Below are 11,510 nucleotides of genomic sequence, written 5' to 3'. Positions count from 1 at the left end.
TGTGTTTGATAATGTTGGATATAGATATAAGTATAGATATTGATATCAATATCAATATAGGTAGAGATAGATATATATATATACATTGTGTATGTCTTACAATGTTACATTCACTTGACATAAGAAGCCTAAGGCTTAAGCTCTAGTAAAATTAAAGAAAGAAGAGAGTGAAGAAGGGGAAGAAGGGAAGAGAAAACAAACCAATATACTAGTGTAAAATCAAGGCTTACAAATCTTAAGTTCTCCTCTACCAGGCTAACTATTTTGATTGCTGTTGAAGACAATTCATTTTATGAATGGCCAGTCTTCCTGCCCTAATGACTTTATCTTATACACATACAATTATAGGGAAACAGTTGGAAAAGACTACACTGTACAACACACTTAGAGACACTGTCCCTTCCACAGGAACCCAAAGCATTCTATGCTGTAAAGGTGTGTGATGAGAAAACTGATTTCAAAATCAGCTTCTCAGAGTATGAGAATTTCCTGTTCAACCTTCAGTGAACCATGAGTGAGAAATCTCTTACTCCACTCTTGACTCACTCTGAGGCTCATGGGGCAACCTACAAAGTTCACAGTCACTGCTGCCCTAGATTTCTGCCACAGACTCACCTTTTGGTGCTCAGTTCCCACAGACCCCTGTGATCACCATACCTCACTGCAGGAAGCCTGGCTTTCTGCCAACCCAGGGAGCTTATCACTGCTTCCTTCTCTCCACCTGCCCAGTCAGTTGAGGGGACACTGCAAATGCTACTACGTGTGGAGCAACTGAGGCAAGGTTCAGATGTAGGAGAACAAACTGGAACATGGATGACTTTAAACAGCGCAGATAAAGCCAAGTGCATGGAACACACTGGGAACCGTCTCAAGGTTCTGTCATTGTCTATGGAGAATTAATCATCCTATGGAACACACTGGGGACCATCTCAAAGTTCTGTCCTCATTGTCTATGCAGAGTTAGTCACTGTCTCGCATTTCTGTTTCTTTAGCAATACAATTAAACCTACAACTAGAGACGACCTGATGATGAAATGTGAATTTTACGTGTTGCAATTTGTGTACTGTGGCTCTTTGGATGGAACCATATCAATTTATCCCAGAAGGCGCAAATTCTTTAAAGGACTCTCTCACTGAGTGGTGAAGAACGATAGTGGAAGTTGAAACTTATATTTTGATTTAAATAGGTAATATTGATTGAGAACTCTGCATGCCAGAGGTGAGTATTAATTGCCTTACATGATTTTTTTCACATTTTAGAGGAATGCACAAGGCTATTACGAACTTCTCAAGGGTCACGCAAGTTTTAAAGCCAGAATTAATTCTAGATCTCACTTATTTCAGAGCTAATTGATTGAACTGTTAAATTATGTTGAGTTACTACAATTGTATTTTATGTGTCTAAAATAACAATGACTTTGACAGACTAAAATGACAATGACTTTGACAGCCTTAGACTCTTTAGGAAAATCTGAATCATCCTTCTACTATTATCATTTTTTTATGTTATAGTTTCACTAGTTAGATAAGTTTTTAAGTGAAATGGAATTAAAATCATCTTTGAAATGTTTCCAATATCATTTGTTTTAGCCATGATTTTTTCACATAAAATTTTCAAGAATTTACAAATCCTTTAATTTTTAATCATTTCTCTGAACTCAATTATTCCAAATAAAATAAATTTTACAACATGGAACTTATTTTTAATAAATATGTTAGCTATTAAAATAATATGCAAGTTTTATATGCATATATGCATCAACCTTCCTAGGTTGTGTATTTAGAGCAGTCAGATTTTCTCATTATTGGATTTCAATTTATTACTAAAGTTTAGCAGATTGCTGTGTGTACATGCACACATAAAAATGTAATAGCAATAATTAAAGAGAAGGTCATGAATTTCAGAGAGAGAAGAGGAAATGAAACAGGTTGGAAGGGAAGAGAGAAGGATAGAAATTATGTGAAATTCTCAAAATAATAAAAAATAAATTTAAATTAATTCAACATTTCTGTTAGTGTTGGGATCTTTGGTATAAGCATTAACTATTTCATGGTATTAGTCCTATGAAAACTAAATTTAATTTGTAAAACAGTTCTTTTGTTTGTAAACATCTTTGTTCCCCATTAAGTTATTGTCTTATCAAACACATTTTGCCAAAAGTTGTTATTTTTGTTTTTACCACAACACACATATTCATTGTCCAAGGAAAAAAAATAGCTTAGATTAAAATTTCCAACTGCAAGGCTGGGCAGTGGTGGCGCACGCCTTTAATCCCAGCACTTGGGAGGCAGAGACAGGCAGACTTCTGAGTTCGAGGCCGGCCTGGGCCTCAAACTACAGCCTGAGTTCCAGGTCAGCCAGGGCTATTCAGAGAAACCCTGTCTCGAAAAAACAAAAACAAAAAACAAAACAAAAACAAAAAAAAAGTTTCCAACTGCAAAATGAGTGCCATTGTTCCAAACTCCACCCACTTTGCCTTCATCAGATTGTGTACCTTTGCCATAGCACATCACTAGCTGCAAACATGAGTAATGAGCAAGTCACCTACGCAGAACTGAATGTGGCAAAGAACTCAAGGAACCAGCACAGGAAGCCGAGGGGTACTCGTGGCTCCCTTTCAGTAATTGAGCAGGAAATCATCTATGCGGACTTCAGCTTTCAAAATCCTTCTCAAGAGCATCCTCGGATCTGCAAAGATTGCCACTGCAAAGGTGAGGAACTGATAGACCCTGCACTGGGATGCCAGGGTCATGAAGAGGTGTGGACAGAGGTGGCAATGGTCCTCTGTGGGAGGACCGGACCTCTAACTTGACCCAAGCTGCAATTTGTGAGCATAAATTTCATACTGCTTAGAGAGGAGCCTGGGGTCAGAGTTTATCTGTTTGTCTCAATGTGTATGTAGGTTTTTGTGTACATAAACCTTGTGAATGGCCACCTTTATAAACCCTTGCATTTCTCTCTGAAGGTTTTCCATCTCCTCCAGAAAAACTCATTGCTGGTACCTTGGGCATCATCTGTTTTGTCTTAATTGTCTCTGTGGTTGTAATTACTACATCATGTAAGCATGATTTTTTTTTAAATATTATAAAGTAACTTTCCACTTTAATGACTGGAAGTACCTTTCAAAACTTCATATCAAGAACAGTAGCTTTTAGTTTAAAGTATGCATTTGTATTAAATGAGGAATGGTTGATATGATGTTGATAATATGAATATCAGAGAAACTGTATCAATGTTTAGTTTTTATTTTTCAATGATTCTCTCACTTAAACACATAGTTTAGAACCTTGGAGATTCTTTACTGAGATGTGAAAACTGTCTTGAAAATGGTTTTGTCACAGGTTACGGGATAAAAGACGTTGAAATTTGGGCTTTCATTGAAGTAATTTTCTCCAAAGATTTTTCACATTTTTTTCAACAATTTTAACTGTGTTCCATAGTATCCTAATTCAAAATGGTATGTCAGCCTCAGACTAAGAAAGTAAAATTGTTACAATGATTTTGGATGTTAATTTCATAACAATATTTTAACTCCTCAGATACTGGAACAAATGCACAGACCAACTCCTCAAAGGCTAGAACCCACAGAGGTACATCTTTCTTGTGAAAGTTCTGATACTTGTTCATATTTTATTTTGTGTCTTACCATGCAAAGATGATATTAGGTTTTTAGGAAGAAAACAATCTAGAAATATGAACACTACATGTTCACAAATAAACATTAGGGATGAACTCTGAGAAGAGAGAAATGAATTTCACTGTTCTAGAATAGAGCTTATTATTCATGACTTTGAAAAAATCTGTAGGGTGAGTACCTATTTTTTTGCTTTAGATAGACACATAAACACAGGGCCAGAGGGCAACTCTTTCCTTTGCTTGTGTGCTTGAGTATATATTTTTTTATATTTATTAGCCTCTAGGCTGTATGGATATAAATTTTACATGAAAGTTCAAACCTATAAATAGATATTAATTTTCATTAAGTTCATGTTCCTTCTAGATATAAACCACAATCTATCTTCAGTACAGTCTTGTGCTCACTGTCCAAAGGAGTGGATATCATATTTCCACAATTGTTATTACATTGGTGTGGAGAAAAAATCTTGGAATGACAGTTTGATGTCCTGCATTTCCAAAAATTGTCATCTGCTTCACATAGATAGTGAAGAAGAACAGGTAAGAGCTGACATGTGTCAATCATTGCTTAACCAGTCTTCCTGTCAATATTTGTACAGCCAGTTCATATTCTTATACATGTTTCATTTATTTACAACATTGTATAATTTTTCACTGTTTTATTTTACGTTTTATTTGTATTTGTGTGCTGGTAATGAATATTTATTTGAAGTGTTTTTCTTTTTAATTTTATGAAAGCCCTTCTTGTGTAGGTGCATTTATTCTGAAATGAACTTTACCATTTAATTTTACCATATAAAAATCAGTACATGGACCATAGTTAATATTGATCAGAAAGTGACTGGGTAGATGTAATTAGACTTACATTTCTATGCAGACATTGCCATTTCTTCCATATCTCTTCCTTCTTCATATTATTTTCATTATTTCTTCCTGCCCAAAACTATTTTTCTGACTTTTGCTATAATGAACTGCATATGTTTGAGTTTTATAAGACAGGGTTCAGAAAGATGTATGCACTGTTACATAGACATCCAGTACCTTTGCAGTTCTTAACCTGTAGATTAGAACCCTTTGTAGAGTAGAAGGACCTCTTCACAGGGGCCACCTAGAAGCATAAAAAACAGATATTTTTAGTATTATTTATACCAATAAAAAATTACAGTTATAAAGTATAAAATTTAATTTTATGGTTGGGGGTCACCTCAACATGAGGAACTGTATTAAAGAGTCATAGCATTAGGAAGGTTGAGAACCACCGCTATAGCTCTTTCATGGTTTTAGAGCAAATCATTGATCCACTTTACTGCGTTGATCTGCAGTTTGCTAATTTTCACTGCTGTGTTATATAAGCAAAACATTCTAAGACCCACTCCATCTGATGACTATGGATGGGAACAATGACCACACCCTCAAGAACGGATGCCGCTTCCATGGCCTTTGTACTCATGGAAGCCCATACTCCATCTCCCACCCTGGTGTCCTTCAGCAGGTTGGGAGAAGCACTTCATGTGGCCAGTCACCCCAGTCCTTGCCCAATGCTCCTGGCAAGTCTCTCTTACACAAGAACAAGAGAGGTCTCCCAGCACCAAGTTACTGTTCTTGGATCCTGGGGGAAAGCATGGAAGGTAGTTTCCTTCCACTGGATGAGGGACACAGGATTTCTTGCCACTCTGCAGTGCCTCATCTTTAGGTGAAAAGCCCTTTCACTTTTTTGATTCAGGCCTTCAGAACTCCTTGGTTTTGTCTTTTATTACTTTTTCCAAGTTTCCCTTGTAAGTATCACAGCAGCCAAGAGAAATATTAATGCTACCTTGTTGGTAATCCACCCCTACAGTGATAGACAACAATGGGGTTCAGCTAGATAAGATAATGTAGTACACAGAAAACAATCTTTATCTACCAAATTATTCATTTCTTCAGTAGCAAACCATGAATTTCCTTCTAAAACTGAACTTTGAGAAATAGCAGAAAGGGTGATTTGAGCACAACATCCAGAAAATTCCATGCATTGTGTCTGAAAATATGTTTGAATCCTTGTTATGTTTGTGTGTGGTTAGCATAATTATCTATTAAGTTATAAGAATCAATCACCAAATTCCTAACTAATATAAGAAAAATGACTTCTAACTATAAGCACTTAAAAGTTTACTCTAGATCAAAATTTACTTACATATGTGAATGTTTTGTCAATGTAAGAAGTGTTTCTTAAATCACTTTAATAAGTTGATTTGTATTAAATAATAACAATATTATGACTGAATATACTAACACATTTTAAAATTAGTAAAAACCTTCACATTGACAAAATTCCCTTGCTTCTCTGGTAGGCTTTTCTGCAATCCCTTTCACTGGTCTCATGGACTGGATTCTTTCGGAAGAGCAGGGGTCAGCCCTGGGTCTGGAAAAATGACTCAACTTTCAAACCAAAGTAAGTTTTCATGAATGATACAATAGGCAAGAAAAATACACAAAGAAAGCCTTACAAGAATGTTGTCACTAAATGAAGCTGAATTATAGACAGACAGAATGATGCTGACTTTCATGACCTGCTCAAGTGACTCTGAAGAATGGCTTTCATAACAATCACCTCTTCCCACACTATTAGTGAAGATGGCATTGCCAACTTTCATGACTTCATAAGACTCTCCTTTTGCACATGACTTCATAAGACTCTTCTTTTGCAATGACTTATAGGATTCACTCGTTTGGTAGACTAGCTGAACATATACATACATAGATAAATGAATTTTGTATTTGCACTATTGTAGGATAGCAGAGATTCTCCACGATGAATATAACTGTATCATGATGTCAGCTTCTGGTCTCACAGCAGACAACTGTACAACTTTACATACATATCTTTGTAAGTGTAAATTCGCCAACTGAAACACCTGCATTTGAAGTCTTCCAGGTAATGTTACAATTCATAACCTGAAAATAGAGTTGTGATTGTGTAAACATTTAGTGGATTATGTTATTTGTTCTAAATAACACATTTCCTTCAAAAGCAGTCATTGGAGTACAGTAAGCACACAAAAAGTAAGAAATATTAATTTTGCATCTGAGTCTTTTTTCTCAAGATACTCCTTATTAATTTTTAGCATGTATTTCAGGAGGCTTTGTGCAGAAGCGCTGTTATATTTCAAACTTATGATTCAATGCACTTTCATAGTAGAATTACCTATTATATATTGCAAATTCAGCTTCTGTAGTACATTTAGGTCATGTATGTTTAATCTACATGTTCATATATACATGCATACATACATACATATATAAACATACAGATACATCTGTGTATAGGTACATCTATATACATGCAAATGAGTTCTAAGACTTTTTCTCCACTAGATATACTGAAAAGTTTTATTAATATAGTTTCACTATCTAAAGTCTATAAAACATAACATTTTTTAAAATATAGACATAAAATATTTACACCTTAATACTTTTTCAGGGGCCTTTGGTCAATTTCATGGGTCTATTGTTTCTTCTGGTTTATTTTATACTCTTTCACACATCATTTACTTATATCTTTTTTGTTTTAGTGTGTGTGTGTGTGTGTGTGTGTGTGTGTGTGTGTGTGTGTGTGTGTGTGTACATGCTTCCATGGAGCCCCAAAAATGTCAGAGAACAATTTATAGAAGGTAGATGCCTCCTTCTATCATGTGGGATTCAGGGATCAAACTGAAATTGGTGTGTTTGATGTCAAACACTGTTACCTGCAGAACCATCCCCAAACTCTTTGTTTTTGTTTCATTGGTTTTGTTTTGTTTTGTTTTGTTTTGTTTTGTTTTGTTTTGTTTTGTGAGAAGAGATCTCCCTAGACTGAAATCAAACTGTCTGCATCCATTTTATCTCTTGGAGTAGAGGCTTACAGGCCTTTGTTGCTAATAGTGACTTTCTCTTCTCTTCTCAATGAAAGGGACTTTGGTCCTTATTGAACTTTTCTGTTGAAATCTTTTTCTGAATTATAATTTTGTACATTTTATTGTTTTCTGCTTTTTACTTCAACTTATTTGGCTTTCCTGATTTTAATTTCTTATGATGCATGTTCATATTCAAATATCTCTTTTTCTATAATAATGTCTTTGAAGAAATCAATTATTTATAAGGGAAATTTTGATATATTTTTCTTATAATTTTTAATTGTGATGATATTTAATGGTAATGTATTTGTCCTACTATTATTTAGAAATATGCTCCAGATTTAGAAACTACCTGCTTCAAAATTTTGATTACTTACTGATTTTTTTGATGAGCCAAAAGGAATCTTTAATGATATTGATATGTGACTGTGATTATGGCTACTAAGACTGAAGAACTTATTTTGCAACTTATTTAACATTTCATTTACTTTTTAATTAAGTTTAAGCTTGAATAGCTACAATTTGAATGTCTTATATAACCATGGCCACGGCTAGTGTGTGGACAGCTCAGCTTTCAACACTTTCTAATTACATGCTGAGAAATATTTGCATATTTCTGTGTACATTTCCCACGTGGATCTAAGAACATGAGCCTTCTGTGCTCACAGAAGTGAGAATGTGAGTGGGAGCCAGTGTTAACTCTCCAGCTTAAGTGTTTTCATAACCTCACAGATTCATCTGCTGGCAGAGGGGTGCTGAAATATATCTAGGTCCCATTTAGGATTAGGATCTTGCAATTCTATGTTTTATTATTCATTTCTTTACTTTTAGGTATACAAGAGCTAATGAAATATTATTAGTGGTTTGAATGACAATCTTATCATTATCCAACATTCTTCTTCATCTACAATTATGACTTCTGTCCTCATTCAATAGTACACTATTGGTTTATTTTCATTTTGTTACTTGCATCTGTACTTATGCTTATGTTGAGAGTTTTTTATGCATATCCAAACAAAACAAGACCATATTACTTAAGTTAAATATTATTTCGTTTGCATTTAATGTATTATTAGACTATTGCAATATATTATTTGTAAATTGCTTACATGCATAATTAATTCTAATTTTCATTTAATTTTGAACAATTCTATCCCATAAACTCTACTTTCTCTTCTTCCTTACCTTTTCACAATATTTTCATTGATCACATCCCATTACAAATTTTTTTAATTTTAACTTCAATTTGTTAATTTAACTTTAAGTATTCATGTCTCTCACATGGCTCCAGCTGCATATGTAGCAGAGGATGGCTTTGTCAGGCATCATGGGAGGAGAGGTTCTTGGTTCTATGAAGTTTCAATAGATGACTCAATGTAGGGGAATTGAGAGCAGGGAGGTAGAAGTGGGTGGGTGGGTGAAGAAACACCCTCAGAGAAGCAGGGAGACAGAGGATGGGATAGGGAGTTTCTGAGGAGGGGAAAGTGGATGACGTTTGAAATGTAAATAAAGAAAATGTCCAATAAAAAAGAAAAAAATTCAATAAATCAGTAATTTTACTCTTTTACGAACAAAGTTCCAACAATCTTCAACATTTATTTATTCAATTGTTCTTATTCTGAAATGTTATTATGTAATTCCCTAGTATTAATAAACTTTTCAGTTTGATAATTTGTCAACAGTATTGCACTCATTCAATATCTATTTTTAAAAATTGAATAATTCCTCTGCTCTTATTTTTGCATAGAAGTCTCTCATTTATAAGAGGCATTAATCATTAAACCTTCAAACGTCTTCTATAGACTTAGCCACTACTTTTGCTAATTCCTGAAAAGATGAATTAATTTTGCAATCATAGTAAAAAAAAGCCCATTTACTTCTTTTTTACTTCCAAATTATTCTTTAAGTGTCAATATTCCTTCAATAAGAGTTAAAAGAAAATTAGATTCACAGTAGTGTCCTTAGAGATGACTAATTTGGAAAATGCAACTATCCTTTTCAAAAGTTAGTGTTATATATACTTAGCAAAATATACATTCTAACTATTATTGTTATATTAAAGCTCTTCCCTTTTTTTTTAAATTTTTGCTGTATTATTGTCTGAACATAGACTCATAGTTACATGCCCAAAAGTGAAAGTCCACATTGCTGTGGATAATAAAAATCTGTTCTGTATAACAAACAAAGGATTATAGAATTTCAAACTGTAAGTCAATGTCTATACTGATAATAGATATAATTACATAAAATAAGAAAAAGAGACATTAATGAATAAACCATGGTTTACATTACTTGAGAGCTAAATCATAAAGTGCACTATTGTGTTTGTTTAACAAAATAAATTTAGTTGTGATAAATTGAATATACATAGAGTACGTATAAAGAGCACTTAAAATAAGATTTGATTTACAAAAATAAAATATAATGAATAGAAATATAGGTGGACTTATTGTACAAAGCATGTAGGTTCATGCACCCACAGTTAAGCAGTAGAAGAATGAGGAATTAAACATACAGTGTTGTCTCTTCAAAGAGCAAGATGTATAATCTGTATAACATGCTTTTTACCCAGAAAGCTGGGAATGGAGGTGGTTAATAGGCTGGTGACTTTTGCACTGTGTGACTGAAGCCACATCATGTCCTCCTCCAGATCCTCACCTTGAGCTTATTTTCTTAGATAATCTATAGAATCTGTTTGTTTGTTTTGGAAGATGCCACTTGTACTTTACAAAGAGTTTCTTCTTTTGTTTCTTTTTTGTTTTGTTTTTGTTTTTGTTTTTTTGAGACAGGGCTTCTCTGTATAGCCCTGACTGTCCTAGAACGCACACTGTAGACTAGGCTAGCCTCGAACTCAGAAATCCACCTGCCTCTGCCTCCCAAGTGCTGGGATTAAAGGCGTGCGCCACCACTGCCCGGGTTACAAAGAGTTTCTATATAGTCAAGTCTTAATCCTTGTTGTGTAAATGGGGTTAATTTTCACAGGGAAACTTTTTTTCCCAAATTGCTTTGTGCTTTAATATACCTGAAATAACCAATGGCAGTCAGACTCTTGAAGTTTGAATCAACCCCAGCTACTGAGTCATATTGAGCCAAATTTCCATGGTTTCCCTCCGATCATTACCCTCCTGGCAGTGGTGGTTGCAGTGAACCCTGCAATTCATGATTCAATTAATGACAGTGACATTCTGAGAAATGCATCATTACGCAGACCCATGTGATGAGGCAGACTGTAACAGGACAACAGTAGTAGCTGCAGTGTCTTCAGCTACATAACATTGTGGGACCACTGTTACACATGATTCATGGTTGACCAGCATATTTTCATCACATTACTTTGTTTGCATTGTTGGAAAAGCTCCTGCATGCTAGGCAAGGGCTGTGTGCCACTGAGGCACATAGTTAGCCCCAGAAGGTCTTTAGGTCGCCCATGACTATACAAGCCATACGGATGCTTCTAGGGATCTAAATTCTATTTTTGTAGACTTTAGGAACTAAAAACTTAAGTTAGTTTGAGCTTAGTCTTCCAGAGTTTTCATGGCCTGAAGTGAGTCCCCTTTGCTTGATATTGATATTGTTTATTCTGTGGGTGAGTCTAATGTCATATAACGCTTTCAAAGACAAAACACTTGTTCTTTCTTTTTAAATGTAAAGATACCTCAGAACTATTGAGCCATTCAAAATAAATGATAACATTTCCTTTTAAAGACTAATAGCAATCAATAAATAAAAGCATTACAGTGAAATAATGACTATATGAGTGATAAAAATGCTATCCGTGCACCCCCACAGCATCCAGTCGTTGACAACTATCACTCATCATAATTGTCATAGTAACCTAAATCATTATTTATAAATTTAAAGTGAATATGACTATTCTAGTCATTCAGCTCAATTATATTATAGACATTTTTTGATATAAAACAACAATTTAATAGTCTTATGTAGATGCTCATGTACAGCAATAGTGAAAATACATTTCTCTCAATATAAATTTTAAATAA

General features: G+C 34.4%; 1 protein-coding gene across 1 annotated transcript in view; it reads left to right on the top strand.

The window, feature by feature from the left end:
- Positions 1-743: 743 nt before the first annotated feature.
- The window catches only part of LOC116100012, a 24,009-nt gene continuing 13,242 nt past the window's right edge, over positions 744-11,510 (top strand). Inside the window, exons 1-8 of the mRNA XM_031384070.1 lie at positions 744-1,219; positions 2,487-2,712; positions 2,967-3,059; positions 3,541-3,591; positions 4,002-4,177; positions 5,968-6,068; positions 6,409-6,517; positions 10,581-10,723. Coding sequence (XP_031239930.1) covers positions 1,211-1,219; positions 2,487-2,712; positions 2,967-3,059; positions 3,541-3,591; positions 4,002-4,177; positions 5,968-6,068; positions 6,409-6,517; positions 10,581-10,723 — 908 coding nt within the window. The 5' untranslated portion in view covers positions 744-1,210. The remainder of the gene's footprint in view (positions 1,220-2,486; positions 2,713-2,966; positions 3,060-3,540; positions 3,592-4,001; positions 4,178-5,967; positions 6,069-6,408; positions 6,518-10,580; positions 10,724-11,510) is intronic.

This window comes from Mastomys coucha, unplaced genomic scaffold (genome assembly GCF_008632895.1).
Source record: "Mastomys coucha isolate ucsf_1 unplaced genomic scaffold, UCSF_Mcou_1 pScaffold20, whole genome shotgun sequence".
In the NCBI taxonomy this organism is placed as follows: Eukaryota; Metazoa; Chordata; class Mammalia; order Rodentia; family Muridae; genus Mastomys; species Mastomys coucha.
This window is presented reverse-complemented; position numbering and strand designations above follow the sequence as displayed.